The 19,400-nt window shown below is 40.4% G+C and overlaps 3 protein-coding genes across 6 annotated transcripts in view; 1 reads left to right on the top strand and 2 right to left on the bottom strand.

The window, feature by feature from the left end:
- Positions 1 to 37: 37 nt before the first annotated feature.
- On the bottom strand, positions 38 to 1,201 carry LOC663412 (uncharacterized protein). Its single transcript, XM_969459.4, has 3 exons — positions 1,060 to 1,201; positions 925 to 1,008; positions 38 to 871 (listed from the first exon to the last, which is right to left on the bottom strand). Exons 1-3 carry the CDS (start codon positions 1,099 to 1,101, stop codon positions 104 to 106), a joined length of 894 nt encoding a protein of 297 aa, XP_974552.1. The 5' UTR covers positions 1,102 to 1,201; the 3' UTR covers positions 38 to 103.
- A 116-nt stretch (positions 1,202 to 1,317) lies between these two features.
- On the top strand, positions 1,318 to 5,944 carry Taf2 (TBP-associated factor 2). Its single transcript, XM_064360055.1, has 9 exons — positions 1,318 to 1,455; positions 1,521 to 1,574; positions 1,625 to 1,788; positions 2,075 to 3,430; positions 3,482 to 3,721; positions 4,112 to 4,908; positions 4,959 to 5,178; positions 5,226 to 5,511; positions 5,554 to 5,944. The coding sequence occupies exons 1-9, from the start codon at positions 1,411 to 1,413 to the stop codon at positions 5,899 to 5,901; spliced, it is 3,510 nt and encodes a 1,169-aa protein (XP_064216125.1). The 5' UTR covers positions 1,318 to 1,410; the 3' UTR covers positions 5,902 to 5,944.
- An 826-nt stretch (positions 5,945 to 6,770) lies between these two features.
- LOC663375 (TOX high mobility group box family member 4) overlaps positions 6,771 to 19,400 on the bottom strand; it is a 76,977-nt gene continuing 64,347 nt past the window's right edge. For all 4 annotated transcript variants that reach the window (XM_008200075.3, XM_008200076.3, XM_015983635.2 and 1 more), the window contains 6 exons: positions 13,223 to 13,300; positions 11,324 to 11,851; positions 10,917 to 11,032; positions 10,201 to 10,336; positions 8,014 to 8,624; positions 6,771 to 7,904 (listed from right to left, as the gene is read on the bottom strand). In XM_008200075.3, the coding sequence (XP_008198297.1) occupies positions 7,838 to 7,904; positions 8,014 to 8,624; positions 10,201 to 10,336; positions 10,917 to 11,032; positions 11,324 to 11,851; positions 13,223 to 13,234 (1,470 nt within the window). In that variant the 5' untranslated portion in view covers positions 13,235 to 13,300 and the 3' untranslated portion in view covers positions 6,771 to 7,837. The remainder of the gene's footprint in view (positions 7,905 to 8,013; positions 8,625 to 10,200; positions 10,337 to 10,916; positions 11,033 to 11,323; positions 11,852 to 13,222; positions 13,301 to 19,400) is intronic.

Raw genomic sequence — 19,400 nt, 5'->3', positions numbered from 1 at the left:
TTTTTTGCCGGGTGATGATGAAATAAACAACAAAACATAGTAATAATCATTTATTTCTAATAATTACATCAATACATAAAAAATAGGCGTCAAATAAATTTATTTATCGCTTTCCCTTTGCCCTGTTCTTGATCCTCCTGTTCTTCCCGGGCCTTTTACTCGCCCCCTTGCCCTTTTTCCCGGGGACCGGCTTCTTGGGCCTCCTGTACTCGCTGATATCGGCCGCGCTGTCCTTCGTGTTCAACTTGCTCCCCCTTTTCTTGCCCCCAAACCCGAACTTTTTGTCCCTAATCTTCCTTTTCTCGATCGCTTTCTTCGACTTGTTCTTCCCATCCAGGAATCCCAAATCCTTGCTCTGCCCCTTCCTCACCTTCTTCACTTGGTCCAGCATCGCCTTCTTCTCCTTTTGGCGCTCAAGTTTGGCCTGAACTTGCAACATCTTGCCCTCCTTTCGCTGCGCCCTCAGCTGTTTCACGCGCTCGCTCCTCTGCTTGGCCACTTGTTTCTGCATCAAATGCGCGCGGATTTTCTGCATGTGTTCGTCGGTCTTGGCCATTTCGGCGAAATAATCATCGGGGCGTATGGTCTTGAGCCCCATGGCCTTGAGGCGCGGGAGGGCCTCCATGACGGCGGCTTGCGCCTGCCGGTGGAACATCGTCTCGCGCTTGAAGTCGTTCAAAACGGGGTCCGCACTTGGGTCAACCTGGGGCAGTTTTTTGTTGTTTTTCAACTGGTTCTCGCGTTTTTCCTCGTGGATGAGCAGTTGCGCCGCCAGTTCCGGGGCCAAGGGCGCCTGCTTGTTGACTAAGTCCAGGTTCTCGATCCAGGGGAGGCTTGACTTGAATTCGGCCAGCTTTTGCCGGAGGCCCCCCTAATCACATTGTTATTACTTTCATGAAGAAATGACAACTAGAAGTGACTTACGACATTATTTACGAATTGTTTGGGGGCCGCTTCGACTTTATTTAAGCCCGGTTTGAGCCGCCCTTCGGCGAAAGCTTCTTGTAACTAAAAAATAGCAGTTTTTTTGCACATTCTTTTAAAGGACTCAGATATTACCTCAACATCACTATCACTAAGTTCAGATTCGCTAGAACTCATTTTTGATTAACTTAAACTAAAAAAAACTTGGACTCGTCAACACGTGAACAACATAGCCTAACTTTTGACGATTTCAAAAAGCTCGGCGAATTTATTGACTGTTTCATAAGGGTTATAGTTGCGTCTACTACGAAATTCACTAATTTCGGTTCTCCGCAATTCTGGCACTTATTTTAGTTGTTATAAAGGCGAAAATTGCTCAAATTACAACCTGTCAAAAACAATCTAACCTCAGAAAACTGTTGGTATACAAATCCCATCGCAATGTTTACCCCAAAATCCCTCTAAGCTCGCAAAAACCACCCAAAAATGAAGCGAGAACGCACCGGGGACAACTGCCGCCCCTTTAAATTATAAGTATCACCAAAAAAATCGTCTAACTTTTTTGATTCGTAAAATTGAGGTTTTGTTTCTTTACAGCCCATCAAATTGTGAGCCTTACTGGGATTAGTTTTGAGCGGAAGAGCATAATTGTGCGTTTTTGGGCTCTTTTCATTCATAGATTGTAAATTTGGGGTTGTAGGGCTTCGTTGAATTGACGGTGGTGCCCCTGCGAGACAACCTGAGACACGTCAGATTGAACGCCAAGCAGTGCCGCATTTACCGCATTATTTTAAACGACGCCTATGAGGCCCATTTTCAGTATTTTGACCCGTTTTTGGACGTCTGCCAGTCGGACACAGACACGTAAATATTGACCCCCTTATCAGTTTTTACGCAAGCCCAATTATAGGAGACAATCATTTCGGAAGCCCTTATCGAGTTTTTTTAATAAAAATGAATGGGTAGACAATTATTAGCCCTTATCGAGTTTTTTTGATAATAATGAATGGGCAAAGGAGGCTGTGTTTTTTGACATTTAACCAAAAAATAGACAAGAGTCATGTTTATTTGTTACAGTTTTTCGAGTTTAAGATAAAAACCGTGTTGAATGTGGAAAAAGTGGTCTAATTTTGCGAAATTGAACCCCCAGACGCAGCCTCGAGACCTTCTCCACGCACCACCTGAATGCCGCCCTCAAGGTGGACCCGGACAACAACTCCGGCGAGCTGGTGGTCACCATCCCGCCGGAGGCGTCGCATCTCGTGGCCGAGGGCACCGCCCTCCGCGTCGGCATCGAATTCTCGCTCGAGCAGCCCCAAGGGGGCATCCACTTCGTGGTGCCGCCCAAGGAGGGGACGTACGCCGAACGCGGCGTCCACTTGTTCACCTACGGACACCAGAACGCCTCGCGACTGTGGTTCCCGTGCGTGGACAGCTTCGCCGAGACCTGCACCTGGAAGCTGGAGTTCACCGTTGACGATGAGATGACGGCGATCTCAAACGGCGATTTGATCGAAGTGGTGTACACTCCGGACATGCGCCGGAAGACTTATCACTACTCGCTAAATGTCCCCACCTGCGCCCCCAATATTTCGCTGGCCGTGGGCCCCTTTGAGATCTACGTGGACCCCTACATGCACGAGGTGACCCACTTTTGTCTCCCCAATCTCCTTCCGTTGTTGAAAGTGACCACGCGATATATGCACGAAACTTTCGAGTTTTACGAAGAAACTTTATCAAATCGTTATCCGTACTCGTGTTATAAGCAAGTTTTTGTCGACGAGACACATGAGGATTACCGGTCTTACGCAACAATGAGCATTTTGAGTGTCAATTTGTTACACTCGGCGGTCATTATTGACCAGGTTTACATCACTAGGACCATCATGGCCCAGGCGATAGCCGAGCAGTTCTTCGGTTGCTTCATTTCGATGCAAAATTGGTCGGACATGTGGCTCAACAAGGGCATAAGCCAGTACTTGTGCGGTCTCTATTGCAAGAAAAGCTTCGGTAACAACGAGTACCGATACTGGGTGCAGTCGATGCTCCAGGACGTTGTGAAATACGAGGAACAGTTCGGGGGGATTGTCTTGGACCCCAGCCAGCCCCCGGCCCCCTTGCCGGTGGGTGGGGGCTCCAACGCCTCTCAAACTAACACCAAACAAGAGGAGAAGTTTTATTTCTCGATCAGGAACCTTCACACAATGTCCCCCATGTACATCAAAGCTTTGGAAAAGAAGGCGTTTCTTGTGATGCGTATGCTGGAGCACCGTATTGGCCAGGAGTTGTTGTTGCAAGTCTTCAATAAACAACTCTCATTGGCTACGAATGCGGCGCAACAGAAAATCGGGAGTGGATTATGGGGGCACATGCTCATCAGCACTAATGTCTTCACGAAGGCGATTTTTACGGTGACGGGGAAAGATATGGCTGTTTTTATTGATCAGTGGGTGCGGACGGGGGGCCATGCCAAGTTTCACTTGACTTCGGTTTTTAACCGGAAGAGGTGAGTCGCGATGTGGCCCCCTTAAAAAAATTTGTTTGTTTTTTTCTATAGAAATACAATCGAATTGGAGATAAGACAGGATGCCACGACGCAGTTGGGGATTAGAAAATATGTGGGGCCCCTTTTGGTGACGTTGCAAGAGTTGGACGGGACTTTTAAGCATATGTTGCAAATTGAGAATACGGTGGTGAAGGCCGACATCACGTGCCATTCCAAGAGTCGGAGAAATAAAAAGAAGAAAATTCCGCTGTGTACAGGGGACGAGGTCGATATGGATTTGAGTGCCATGGAGTAAGTATAAAAATACTCAAGAGAAAACTCACTTTTCTTGCAATATTTTGCTCAAACAGAATTAAAAAAAATAAAAAAGGGCAAATTTTTATATTTTTTGAAAGATTTTGAAGTTAGATTTAAAAAATAAAAAAAAATCAGTTAATCTCAGCAAGATTTTTTGTCGTTTGTTTTTAGTTCAGTTTTGAATTCTCTTTTAACCTGTAGTAACAAGAAAGTGGCACATTGTCGTTAATGCTTAGAAAAAATAAAAAATTTTAGAGCCAGATTTTTTTTTGTAGATTTCACACGTCCATGCATATCGCATAAAAAAATCATAAAAAAACAAACAGGAGTGTAATGTGATTGATTTAGAATTTTTGTTCTGAAAAAAGCCTTTGCGCCTTCCAGTGATTCCCCCGTCCTCTGGATCCGCCTGGACCCCGAAATGACGCTCCTCCGCTCGGTCGTAATCGAGCAACCCGACTACCAATGGCAGTACCAGCTCCGCCACGAACGTGACGTCACCGCCCAGATGGAAGCCATCTACGCCCTGGAGCGTTACCCCACGCCCGCCACCCGTCTGGCCCTCACCGACACCATCGAGAACGAACAGTGCTATTACAAAGTGCGCTGTCGTGCCGCCCACTGTCTCACCAAGGTGGCAAATGCCATGGTGGCCAATTGGGCCGGCCCGCCCGCCATGCTGGCGATTTTTCGCAAATTGTTTGGCTCGTTTGCCGCTCCGCATATTATAAGACAGAACAGTTTCACCAATTTCCAACACTACTACTTGCAAAAGACCATCCCGTTGGCCATGGCGGGGTTACGGAACGCGCACGGGATTTGTCCGCCGGATGTGATTCGATTCTTGCTCGATTTGTTCAAATATAACGATAATTCGAAAAATCGCTACTCGGATAATTACTATCGAGCGGCTTTGGTCGAAGCTTTGGGGAATACTGTGACTCCGGTGGTGTCGGTGATACACCAGGGGGCGCCAATTACGGCCGAGAGTCTCAGTACTGACACTAAACTGATCCTCGAAGAGGTCACCAGGATGTTGAACCTTGAGAAAGCCCTACCGTGTTACAAATATACGGTTTCGGTGGCGTGTCTTAAGGCCATTCGGAAGTTGCAAAAGTTTGGCCATTTGCCAAGCCGTCCCACCATTTTCAAGAGTTACGCCAGTTATGGACATTTCATTGGTTTGGTTCAAATTTCAAACGGTGCTCGTTTCTCATTGGGCGATTTTCAGACGTTCGAGTTGCGGCCCTCGAATGTTTGGTTGATTTTGTGCGAGCTGACGGTCGCTGGAATGACCTTCAAGACATACTTGATATTTTAGAAAGTGATCCTGACCCCGGCCTACGCCACAAACTAGCCGACTTGATTATAACCAATCCTCCGTTCAGAAGGGCCCATCGCGAACGGTTGGACATCCCTGATTTAGTCGAGCGGATTTGGACAAACATCAAGTAAGTGGGCGTGTTTTAAGGCGGGGCTTATATTCATTGCATTTCAGCGGCATGTTGTCACATGATACAAGACTGAGGTGCGATTTGGTCGATTTTTACTACACCTTGTACGGAAGTAAACGCCCAGTTTGTCTCCCGATACCGGAATTGGCCGGCATGATGAACATGCATAAACACGACGCGCGGAAAACCACGCCTTATGTCCCTAAGCCGCTCCCCGTCCCCGAAATGAAGCACTCCCCCACCCCGAAAGACAGTACTACGCCAATGATAATCGAGGATAACTTGGGCTGTATGAATGTGGAGGTGGTGGCCAGCGAGGATCGGATCAAGGTGAGTCGTGCGATTGGTGAGGCGTGGCTTACTTTCTTGTAGGAGGAGCCGATGGATATGCACGTGGAGCCACGGCCGACTCCGAAACAGGAGTATTTTTCGGATAATTCCGTTTCGTTGCCTGGAATGGGTCAGAGTGGGCCGGTTGGGTTTGAGCCCGGGATGTTCAAGAAGGAGGATTCAAAGCACAAGGGGGATACGGGGAAGATTAAGAAGAAGAAGAAGGATAAGAAGAAGCACAAACATAAACATAAGCATAAACACGAGCATAAGCACGGAAAGGATAAGAAGGAGAAGGATCCGATGAAGAAGATGAAAGAGGAGACGTTGAGTTCGGTCAGCTCGACGCCGAGTCCCAACCCCATGTCCATGGGGGGAGAGACGATTTGATTTTATTGTGGCAATTTTTGCAAAAATAAAGTTATTTAAGGTGTTTTTGCATTTTTTTTCGCCAAAAATCAAGTTAGCATCCACCTTACCCCCTAGTGATTTTTATTGTAGGGTTGGTAGTTAAAACAAAAGGCGCTTGATTGAAGGTGGCGGTGCGTTGTTTGTTGCATTAATTCGGTTAATTAGTGTTAAATCGGACAAATAATTGAACATTTCCAGTATTTGTTTACAAGTTTTTCCAATTTTGAAGTGGTTTTGTGGCTGACATACGTTCTGGCACTTTTTTGTTCGCTTCAAGACTTCAGGTAAGTACTCTTGTGTCAGTTCGATATTTGTTATTTAATTTTTGGTTCTCGTCTGCTATGACAAGTCATTTGGCGTGAAATAACGTAAAATTTTGCCGTTTTGTTAACGCAAGTTAAAGTTCATTGACCTCGTAACAACAATTCAGGATTGTCCAAAAGCGCCGCCGCCTTGTCATTTTCTGATTTTTTTCTATGTCAAACTATTTAAATTAAATTGTTCCGTCTTTAATGATTTATATGTTAATTCTCGTTTTTGATTGGTAGGGTGAAGTGTTTTTTTTAATTTTAAGGGGGTTTAATTTTTTGAGGTTATAAAGGATTCGAATTTTAGGGTCATTGACTGCGCTCAACATTTTTTACAATTGTTTATTTTATTTCATCAAAACCATAAGTAATAATCGAAAAAAGTCAGTTTTGATTCCAAGTTATCTGGATTTTTCTTGCTACTTTAATGCTCTTATCTGTGTCTAATTTTTTTGTTTTAATGTTTTGTGCTCACGTGGACGTGGATTTTTCCCAAATGAGGTGCATTTTTTGGTTGGGGTGGTGGGTGAAAAAAGCGCGTTAGAATCTATTCATTTATTTTAAATATTAATTGATTACATAGTATAAGGTGTGCTTGTCAGGATAAAATATGATATTTACAATGTAATAGTGAAACATAAATTGTACTTAATAATTTTAAAGCTCATGTAGAGATAAGGATTGGAATAGTCGTGATTTTGATATCCGTCGACCCAACGATGAACGAACGAACGATCGCCGATTGTTCCGCGAAACAACCAAAGGAACGATGAGAACCAAGTATTGAAGTCGTAATATGCATTTACCTAAACGTATTATAATACAGTTCTCACAGTTCAAACTGTCTCAAACAGTCGGGAAGGAAATAAAAACGCATTAACAATATCACTGCTTCAAACAGTTCGAATCTCAACAAGTCGTTCATAATATTCACAAATATACATCCTTCACCACGTATTTAATACTAGGGATGTTGACGCAACCGAATTGCTTGCTTATTACATCAATAACAATAAAATAACAACTGCAATTTATATACATCGACAAAAAAGCGTAACTTTGATTGGTCAATGATATAAAAATAATTGTACACTACAAACTATGATCGGTCAGATCCAAATAAAAGGAATTCAGTACAAGGAACAGAGAACACGATTATTTATACTCTCTCTCTCGTTCAGCCACGCCGGGGATGGGGAACGTTCCGTAACAACAAAGACCTAACTATGAACTAAAATAGTTTTCCTTTTATATAGTTTTCTTATGTACTTTGGACATATCTAACTACTATTTCCAAAGGGACATGCATTTACAGAGCATGAATTAACAAATTTTCCTCAATAATTAATATACAACGTGTATATGCTAGGATTACAATGTCTTGTATTGTATACCTATTTCATGAAATCGTATTGCTCCTATTGCTTCCCACAATACAATCTCACTCTCTAAATGATTATCATTTTATTTACAAGCTTAACCTAGCCTCTCACTATTACACATCATTTTATCAGTACAGCACTCGGACCGATTACAAACTTAAATATCCTATCTGTTCCTCTCAGTATTGCTTAACTCGAACTTGCAACAATCCCTACGTCTACAATTTATTTAACTGTCGAAAAATTTTGTGATTGGTTCTTGTTGTTCGCTACCCAGTTTGTGAATACATCCCTGCAACAAAACCACAATCACAAACCAACACAAAAGCCCTCATTTTTTTTTTTAATTCCCTCACACAATAAAGTTACGATAATTCTCAAAAAAGTGGATTTGGACTTACCGGCAATGGCTCACGACGCACTCATTACTGCAGTACTCGTCCTCCCACTCGGCGTTGTTGATGGCCGGGTTGGGGCAGCCGTGCCGTATACACGAGTTGGGGGGTCTCATCTGTCCTTGGGCCTGCTGGGCGGCGGTGGCCGGGGGCGGCGCCGCCGCCGAGACGGGCGGCGAACTCGAGACCATCGGGGGCGGACTGACGTGCTGCTGCATGTGCGGCTGCTGCGGCGACACGGGCATGTGCTGCTGTTGAGGAACCTGTTGCATGTAGCTGTTGTGCTGTTGCTGCATGTGCTGCATGTGCACTTGGCCCATTGGCGACTGCATCATGTTTTGGTGCTGTTGTTGCTGTTGCTGTTGCGACATCATGGCCGGCTTCTTGCCGATGGGGGGCTGCTGGGTGGGCGGCGTCGCCGCTGAGGACATGGGGGGCGACGGGATGGCGCCTTGCGGGGTGTAGCCCCCGTATTGGGGGGCGCCGGCGTTGTAACTGCCGTAGTTGCCGTACATGCCGTCGCCCTCGCCGGCGCCTTTCGACACTAAACTGGCCCGGTAGGCGGCGAGCGCTTTCAGGTATTCTTTCTTGGCCGCTTCGGTCTTCTTTTTATACACCTGGCAAGGGAGAACGGACTTTTTTGAACGAATGTCAAACTTGACACGAGGGTAGCAAAGTGCGCGCGCAAAAATTAGGGTAGCAACCACCAACCCAACAAAAATACATTCAAACTGTAGCCGGGTTTAAAAAAGATTCATTCATAGCTCAAAAAATCGCAAAGTTTTTTGGTCGATATTTGGCCTAATTGACCTCCCGGACTATTTAATGCAGCTCAAAATATTGTAGTTTAGTCTCACTACAAAAATTGAAAATCTGCGAAAAATGTTTTTTTAGTTCAACTTTTACAAATTATATAGAAAAAGTGTACATAACAGTGTAAAAAGTGAATAAGCTCTTCAGTACGTTATAGTACAGTTCCAACAAACTCTAGAAAAATCATAAATAAATTCCTTCTCAATTATTATTCTTACCAGTATTAAGAGGTAAAGTGGAGATTTTTTCTCTTAATTTCATAAAATATTTTTAATCAGTGATAGAAGTAAGCAAAAGACCAAGTTTTTCTACTCTTCCACGTCATCAAAACTGCAAATGATTTATAATAATCAACATTTTTGAAAATTAAACTGTGATTTTTGTATCTAGAACGTAATTTTCAATTTTTGTTTTTTTATTTTTTCTTTAGTCAAATCGATTGTTGCTGTTTTGTTTCTAATGTTATCCTATTTGCAAGTTTGTTAAAATCTAATCTTTGAAAGATTATATCTCGTAAAAAAGGTTTAAACATTTTTTTTTACAAACCCATGAGATCGCCCGAGAATTTTGAATCACTCTGTATAGATATTATAGAAAAGATTATTATTTTGATCTAGCTGCGTTACTTGTTTATTTTTTATAATTTTTTATAATTTTATCAACTAAAAATAAAACGAGAAATGTAATAATTTATTGATTTTCTCCGTTTTTTCTCTTGAATGGACACGGCAGTTAATAATTCTCCACTTTCCCACTAGATTAGTTCAATTTTTTGAAAAAATGGCATTCTTGATTTCCCATCCTAGTCATCAAGCAATTTTGAATTACAGGTTCCTGTAATTTTGGGCGGCAAAAAACCACCAATGTTTTTGTTTGTGTGTCAAAAGCGTTGCCAACGGACCGCACGCGATGCTTATTTATAGGACGTAATCGTTACGAGATCGTTAAATAATTTTTATTCCTGTTACATCATTAAATTGTTATTAGCGATAAATACATTATTCATAATAATTGTTTTTCTATGAACATTAATTTGTGAAATAGTTATATTATAAATAATACGATAACAATTGAATGCACTAAACAGATCCTAGCCTTAATTTTAATGGAATGTTATTTCCAGTTATTATTCACCATTTGGATAATTTAGTCATAAAACATAAATTTAGTTAATGACACGTTCATATGTATTTAACCTCAAGTCAGCGCTGAAATTAATTTCAAGATTTATATTTCATCCATTAAGAGCCATCTGAAAAGAATGATAATTTGTGGCCGACCTGTGACCCTAAGACTTGAATCATTTGCTTTGAATATTTTCCAAATAAATTGCATACACCATGTCCAAATTGAAAAAGGTCACCAGATTTGGTTACTTACGTTTTTATGTTCCGAGTCCAAAGCGTCCCACATGGAAGCAACGATTTTCGAGACTTCCCCGAAACTCGCGTTCGGGTTTTGTCCCTTGATGGCCGCTTGCGTATCACGGAAGAACAAGGCGTAAGCCGAGACGGGTCTGTAAAAAGCATGCCAAAATCTCAAATAAAAATGAATCATAACAAAAATAGAAGTGTGGGTGATTGTTCCCGAATCGGGCCGCTCCACTACATAGTAACTAAAATTGCAACAATAAATCTGCTGTTACAACTTGCGCGCACGGTAAATGTTAGCTTTATGGGCCATATAACGTCTTCCTTTCTGTTATGCAGCTGGGTAAATGGCATTCTCAACATTTTAATACGATTTAATAGCGGCCGCGAAAATCAATAACTCGCTAATTCCGAGCGTAACTTGTAAATATTCCGGCCGGAATTCAGAAAAATCAACATTTTTACAAGGGCTGCGCGCACGAATAAAAATAAACAAGGGGTGCACGGTTTACGACCAGCGATGAAATTTCTTATTTGCTGCAAGCTAAGCTGGAAAATCGCACTTTATTCTAATCGCGCTTATCTCGGAAATGCCCAAATTTCCGATTTTTCGGCCCAAATGCAGTGGCTACTTGTTGATTAATAATAAACGCGCGCAAATCGGTTGCGGTTTCGGTAATCGAACAAATTGGCAATTACTGCAGCGAAATATGCTTTCAAACTCACTTTTGGGGCTCGTTGGGGTCCCGCTTCTTTTTCTTCTTCTGCACTTTGGGCTTTTTCTGCGTTTTCGTTAACGTTTGGTCCGCGGGTTCGGGCGACGGCCGCTTCATCGCAGTCATCTGCAAAAAATTACAAAAAAAATTGGTAAAGCTACATTTCTAAAAAAAATGTGATTTTGTGATCTGTTATTTAACTCAAATTATAATGGACAACAAATTTATTTTTTTATTTTCTGAAATATCCAGTAAGTTGTAACAATTGATTACGTTCTTAAAGGACAAGATTTAATGAATATTGCAGTAATTACTAATTAGGTAATAAAAATAACTAACGGAATGAATTCGCTGTGGTGCCAACGTTAAAATAAAAAAAAAATTCGTAGAAAAAATTGCGTATGCCCCCGGCCTTACCATAGCCGTGTGCGGGGCGCTGTCGTCGCTGTCCTCGCTGGTGGTGGGTTCCTGTCCAGGGGCCGGCGGGCTGTTGCCCCTTCCTTGGGGATGTTGTGGCGACGTCCCGTACTGATTCATGGCTCCCGGTGGAGGTTGTCCATGATTCATCATCATCTGCTGATGTTGCTGCTGTTGTTGTTGCTGTATCATCAACAGTTGATTGTTGTGCTGTTGTTGTTGGCTAGGACTCATCGAGTAATTCGGCTGTGGACTGTGATAGGACGGATTGACCATCCCGTGATCGGGACCTGCGAGATACAACGGCTGTTGGTAGCCACCCGTTGGGTCGTGCATGCCCATTGCGTCCTGCTGTTGGTTCATTTGTTGGTTCATTTGTTGCATGCCTTGCATTGGCTGCTGTTGGTAGTGCTGCTGCTGGTCGGTGTGCTGCTGTTGCTGCTGCTGTTGCTGCTGCTGCTGCTGCTGCTGCGGATTTATCGCCGGAATGTCGAAGTCTTCGTCGCCGAAACTCGGCGTATGAAACGTCTAAAGGGGAAAATAATTTATATTCTCATCATTTTTTTAAGTTTCTTGATTACATATCTAACGAAAAGTCCGAAATAACATCATTTTCTGCGTTCACTTGTGATTTTTTGGACTGTACTAGAGTTTTCGCGCAGTAAGTGGTTAAAAAACGTACAGAAACGCTCGGAAAGTTAAAAACTAACGGAATTTTGGACTTTCATAGACTGTGGCTCGATGTGTTAAGGAAAAATTTTGCCAGAAAATGGGGTTCTAAATATTTGACGAGAGTGAGAATGAGCTCTTTTTACATCATATCTACATAGCAAATTATTTCATTGACGAAATATTGTTGTATTTCTTAATTTCAATAGTAATTCTTTTTTGTGACTTTTACAAATGTAGTTCCTTGTTTATGGGATTCCTAAGTCTTAAAAAATACTTTACAATTCATCATCTACCTCTTTCAAGATAACAAGTATGCATAAATTAAAGGTACACAAAATGGTCCGTTGAGGTAAAATTTTCGTGGCTCCTGGCGGCCCGTTTTTAATACAATGTAGACAAAAACAAGAGGCACTTGAAAAATCTCAAACGTTACGTCTCACACATTATTCTACACTTTATATCCCACAACTGATTACTGATTATTTCCTAAATTTATTGCATTTGATTCATAAATTCTATTCCTGAATAGATAAAACAGTTAATACTTAGTTCTAACTTTTTTCTATTAGATGATGTTAATAGTTCAAATTTTGTAAAGCTGAGAATCCTTGTTTTTTCCTGTGATATATATTATTTGAACTACAATTAGGTACTTATTTATGCGTTTCTTATAAACTTAAAAAAATATCATTTGGTTTGAAACTTTTTGATGTTGGAGCCACCAAAAAGCATAAACCTGGCTTTGTGATTTTGTATCAACTCTTCACCTAGTTTGCCCCACGAGTCCCCACTGCCGAAAAACGCGTCCGATTCAGCTCGTCCAATAAAAATGAGCAAAAGCTGATTTATAATGTTCATATAATTCTTCTTTATTTTCATACAAAGTTATGGTCCATATTTCTTGCCTGCCAAATAAATTACATCCAACGGGTATTCAGTTCGACTCTATTAAAGTTAGTTGGGTAGGTCACCGCAGCGGCGCTCGCGATGTATTCGCCGCCGCCGCCGCCACCACCGCAAAGACATTTTTTTTTTGTAAAATATCGAAAGAAAATCAAATTGGGACGCGACTGCTGCTGCAGTCGGCCTTTCATGATTGATATTATTATGACGAAGAGACGCGGTTCAACGGCCATTACCAAGGTGACTTTCATATCTCTCTAACAGCACTCAAGATGGCCGGCACACTTCCGCACGTGTGCTGGTGCATCCAGGAGGTCGTCTTACCTGGTCGCCCATGTCGTAGCCGTTGGATTGGAAGTTGGACTGGGGTATGCTCAGAGACAAGTCCACGTTTTCGGATCTCTGAAAGCAAAAAAAAATTGCTGAGTTGTGCGGGGTTTATTTCCTGGTTGGGGTGTTTCCCCCAATTCGGTATTATGTATTCTCATTACAGCTCTTGTAAACTTTCGTAATTGACTATACAGGATCACGCAAACTATCTATAATTATACGTAAAGTTGTCCGGAGTTGCAACTCCCATCAATAATTGCGCCCGGAGTCTCCGTGTGTGAAGGCGAGTCGAAATAAATCCGGCAGCGGTAAGCACCGGAATAGTCCGTGTGTCATCCGAAATCCCCGGAATCGCTTTATGATATCGATCGACGTACGCATCATTCCGCACGTCGGGAAACGAAAAAAGCAACACAATTACGGTGTGATTTTATTACGCCGGAGCCATCTTATTCCATTTAATTAGCCAGAAAGTTTGATCATAAACGCAAACGGGAAGAATTTAAAAATGCTGAATTACAACAAAAACTAATTTCAACTTTTTAATTAAATTTCAGTCTCTGCGCCAACGAACAGTTGTGTTGTAAATTAAGTTAAACTTATTTAATATAAGTGAGTCGACCGCCCGAGGGCTTCGGTTTGACGCTACATTTTGCTCGTGTTGCAATGAACAGTCGATGCAATCGCTTCAATCCTCCGAGGGCCCAAGAAAATGCACATTTATATTTATTCGCACATTTTACTGCAAATTAGGAACCATTAATCAATCAGATGTGCGCTCTTTTGCTCACAAGAGCTTACTCAATCTACCAAGAAGTTGGAAAAGCAAACCCACATTCATGACCATTTGGGATTAACTGATTACCTAATTTTATTAATTAAGTGTTAATGTTCCATTTAGTGCAAAACCACCTTCCGGCTGATTCCTGCGTGTAAATTCGTAAAACAACGTGCATTTTGCAATAAAGCGAAATATAAAATGTCGTTATTATGTAAACTCTAAACCATTTCCAAAACCACTTCTAATTCCAGTTCTAGTTCAGTACCAAAATGTAATTTTTCTATTTTTAAAACCATTTACAGGCACTAATATCTTGTACAAATAATTACAAAATAATTAGAAAAAAATGCAAATGTCAAAGAAATGTGATTGCAACTTAACCCTTAAATTAAAGAATGTGGTTTTCAGCACAAAACCATTTACTAAACCACCTATCGGCTAATCCTACGCGTAAATTCCTAGTAAAGCAATGTGCGTTTTGTAATAAAGTGGAGTATATTAAGTGACGTTTTTAGATAATCTCTAAACCATTTCCAAAACCATTTACAGCTACTTCTAAATTTAATAAAAGTGGCAGTAGTAGTTAAAAAAACGCAAATATAAAAGAAAAAAGGTTTGTGACTATGTTGCTTTCAGGACGAAAAACTTTTACAAAACCACTTTTCGGCAAATTTCTATTTGCTGTGTCGATTATTAGTAAATTCTAGACCATTTTCAAAACCATTAATGCAGCTAATTTCGGGGTCGTTACTACAAATTTAGTTGATTTTAAAAAGGCATTTGCTTCAAAATGATCATTTTTATGTGTAGAATGCAAACCATTTCTAGAATCATTTACAGACACAGATCTCTTTGTTAAAATAAAAAATCTAAGTAATTAGCTAACTACGTATGAAAATAGATAGTGAAGTGTATAAAAGAAACCATTTACGAAACCATTTACAAAACCATTTACATGTTGTTCTCACCTAACAAAAATATAAGTTTACCACTACTAGTGTTCCGACTACAATCATTTCTAAAAAGTTTTCAAACCATTTCTAAAACCATTTACTAATTCCGATTTTAATGTTACGAAGAAATAACCGTTTACGCGCCTGCTTTTTGCATTACTATCAATTATTTTATTCCACTGTTATTATTATGCCAGTTATGGTTTAGGTGCGAATTAGGGTTATTTTATGGTCCTTGGACCGCCTGAAATTTCCTAATAATTATTGCAAAGGTTTCCCGTTTCGCTCGGCTGGACCATACAGGCTGACCTTTGCGATATTGCCGCATTGACAGTTTTGCTTGCGCAGTGATATTTAGCGCAATAGAATAGCACGTCTGGGAACCACATTTCCGATTTTTGTTTTTTTCGTTTTGTATATAGTGTGGGTCGGTTCGCGGAAGCGTAACGCAATTACAATTTTAATTAATATTCTGTTTTCTCCCGTTCTTTTTTCCACCGCCGGCAGGAGTCCCGAAAACAAATAAATGTCGAGAGTTTGAACAATGAGAGATTAAAAGTAAACACGCGGACCGTTCGTTCGTTCGCGAGGGTTGTTCGACCGCCCCCAAACCACCTATGTGAAGAAAAGGACGGCGGCATGGTGGCGGCAGCGCCGTTCCTCTCCTCGCAATTTCATTTATTCCGGCGCTGTGTTTCTATTCAAATAAAAATCGTACATCATTCTAGGACACGGAACAATTAATAACCTCGTTAAATATTGGTGGCGCGTCTAGTACTCGCGTCTCTCTTGTTCGTCCCGAAAAATTAAAAATCTAAATAAAACGTAACGAGCGCGGTCTTTTGTTTTTTTTTATTATTGTGGACGGGAGTGGACCATTGTTGGCGAATTTATCGAGGTTGGACGCAAAAAATGCCTTTGTGACCGGATGAAAAATTGATGATGGCCGACTATATGAAAATTTAAGAGCTGGAATGGAAAGGCTTTCAGCAGGAAGTGCAAGGAGCTTTGAGAGCTTTAGGCGATGATTTTAATCGAACTGTTCGCACCTTCACGACACGTGTTCGGCGACTAATGACAGATCGTTTTCTCTTTATTTTATTTACGACTTAACGGGATAAATCAAACAGAAATAACGTTTTCTTCTCGTTCAATTAATTTTCAAGTGTAATGGCTAAACGCCCCTAATTGTTCCAATTTCAGCATTCGCGCCTGAAAAATTGATGTTGAAACGGCGGTGTGAAGCGAGAACCTGAAACAAAGTTTGTCTAACCTATAATTACACGCACTTAATTAAGTGTTGTTTATCATTATTTCGAGTTAAAATAGAAAGGGTGAAGCTGACATAAATAAAGTTAATTACATGTTATTACGTGTTTATGACAGCTAAATTAAGTTTTTCAGGTGAAAATGATGGTGCGGTTGAATTTTCTCTCTTCCAAGGAGGAAATCGACGATTTGCCCCTTTTTCTCACTCATCGAGAAAAATTGAAAAACCGCCCTCAATTACGGCCACGCGAAGAGGGTGCGTTTTTGTTACAAGCAATAACTTTCACGGAGAAGAATAATGTCGACATGTTAAATTAAAAGACATTACATTGGGTTATTTTCGTGTCGTAAATCTTTTTATATGAGTGTTTTCGTTGCCATAAAGTCCATAGAGTTGAAACGATGGCCTTTCGGCTTTCTCACACCGGAGTGATTCATCGAGAGTGATATTTTTTAATCCCGCCAACAGATGGCACGTCAGCCAACGTCTCTCTCTAGATATCTGGGACAGAAACACAAAAAAAACAAAAACCAAAACATTTTAAACAATTTAAAAGAAAAAAAAAGACAAGCGAATTTAGAGGGTGATCAAGGCTGCTATGTAACAAACTATAGATTTTTTTCAATTGTTTTTCCACAGCCACACCTTAAAAAATTCAATAGTATATTTAATCCTCTAACGTTTACGCTATAAATTAACTGTTTTGATCAATTAGAAATATTTATTTTAGCTCGGACCAAAAGGCTTGGGGCACCCTGTATGCGTCTCATCTAAACCGACAATAAGTTATTTTATTTATTTTATTTGGCCAACATTTTTTAAAATTTCACACACTTCAAGAATTGGTGATGGTTTTCGAGTCGGTTTGAAATCGATTTAGCAATTTTTTCGAGTTTAGGTTACAATGAACCCTGCAGCGAGATTTTTTCCGTCCAACGACTATGATTATTTATAGTAATAGCCACTTGCGCTCACAATAGGGACTGGAATTTAAATAATAAGCCAGCAGTTTGGAAAATTAACGTAATAAGTGGGAGGGTAGCGTACCGTCCTGCAAGATTACCGGTTTTATCGTCGACGAGAAACGAGAAAAAATGCCTCAAAGGCCGTGTTTATTTAAAAGGGCGGTACCTAATTACCGTCGTAATTAAAAAAAGTTAAAGTTTGATCGAATGAAACATTCGGACTCGCGGTATATTGAGTAGGTCAAACGGTAATAATCTAACCAATTAAGGTTGGAATTACGATGATTACATTAAATGCTAAACAACAGGAAGAGCCAATAGAGAATTTGCATCTTAACAAGAGTTTGTCGGGGGTCGGGATTGACAAGAAGTAAAGATCGGACACTTGTTTATTGTTTTTTGGTAAACAAAGCGTCCTCCAGAGTGCGTTCTCGAAATCACTCGTGCTGTAGTACAAGGGCTGGGAACAAAAGCAGTGGCGACACTCGACGTCAATCATTCGCATGAATCGAAAAAGAACACAAGAGAAAAAACCGTTCGAGTCCCTACATAAATATTATGTAAATATGCACTTGCAATTCAAGTGGAAAGCACGCCGGAGTATTTCTCTTTTTATTAATCGCATAATATCTAAGGCCGAGGTATAACATTGTATAAATAAATTTATGAATCCCATAAAAAGCAGACATTACGAAAGTTGCTCGATTGTATGTATATTTACCAAATAAAACGAAACGGCGATGTTTATCAAAAGAATACAACATAAATAAAAAACTTTTTAAAGCTTTATGAAACATTTTATTTTCGCCCCAATCGAAAAAACATTCCCGTTCGCCCAAAAAATGCCAAAACATTATCGCCGAAACCCCTCCGCATAGTTAATACAATTCAAAGTATTCAAATTCTCATATCGATTACATAACTCTCGTTCCGCGAACCGGGACGCCAAAGAGGGCTGCGGGGAGCGGGCGCCGCCACCACCCTCCGTTTCCCCAAGTCGCTCCCTCGCCGCCACCCAACCCCCCCAAACAAACCCAACAACTTCATTCTTAATGAGATTTTCCCGGATCCATAAATTTTAGCCTATAGCTCATTCCACAACATTAATTTCATTGCTAAATACTCGCAATAAATTATAATATAATGAACAAGCCAAATTGGGATATAAATAAATAGTGTAATTAAAATTCGACACAAAAACGACGCGCTGACAAATCCCTTTTCTCCAAAAAATCACTAAGAACGCAAAGACATATTTTCAGTTAATTATATTTTTTGCAAGCTGTATGCTTGACTTGGCCGTAAATACTGTAATAGCAAACGTCAGTAGAGACGGAAGTGCACTCTTCTGGAATGCAAAACTGTCTTAATTATTTCGCATTTTTGTGTTAGTCTTAATGAATATAATCCGATCTTGAGATTGTTGTAAAATGTCGAAAGCGACTTGAAGTAATAATAAGAGCTCTGGTACGAGAAACTTGCTCTATTTCTGTGATACACAGATATGGAAAAGATAAATCGCAAATATTAATTATAGAAAGTGCTTATCTTTTCAATCCGAGATCAAAAACGTTACCACTGATCTTTTAGAGATGTTGGAGTCCTTTCTAAAAATTTGGCAAAAAATACGACTAGAAAAAAAATTAATTACGTAATTGTACATTCGAGAAAATTGTGCTCACTGGAGCAAATCAGGTAATATTCTATGATAATTTTATTTTTTAGTTTTGGGTTCATTTTTAAGTACAGTCGTTGAAAAAAGAATTGGCTAGCGACAGGTTACGCTTCACTGAAGTAGCGGTCGAATAATTTTTGTCTAAAATACCACACGATTTATTTGACATATTGACATTTGCCAATTTTTTGGTTAAAATTAATCTAAAACATCACAGCCCTTGAACCCTTCGCAATAAGTGAATAATTTTTTGCATCCGATAACCGAAGGTTTGAAGAGTTTTCTAGAATTTTCGAAAATGTCAACTGTCAAAATTCATGGCTACTATGATTTTTTCAAAATGGTTTTCAAGAAACTGCTATAACTCACTTTTTTCAAACAGAACGACCCGATTTTCTTATCGGCAATTGAAATTGTATCGATATTTATGGTAACTTTTATCAATACGTCCTATACCTATTTCTTACAGTTTTTGAAAAAAATCACAAAAAACGGATTTTACTTCGTAATTTTAAAAGTTAAACAAGT

This window comes from Tribolium castaneum, chromosome 2 (assembly GCF_031307605.1).
Source record: "Tribolium castaneum strain GA2 chromosome 2, icTriCast1.1, whole genome shotgun sequence".
Classification (NCBI taxonomy): domain Eukaryota; kingdom Metazoa; phylum Arthropoda; class Insecta; order Coleoptera; family Tenebrionidae; genus Tribolium; species Tribolium castaneum.
Note: the sequence above shows the minus strand (reverse complement) of the source record. Positions and strands in the feature narration are given on the sequence as shown.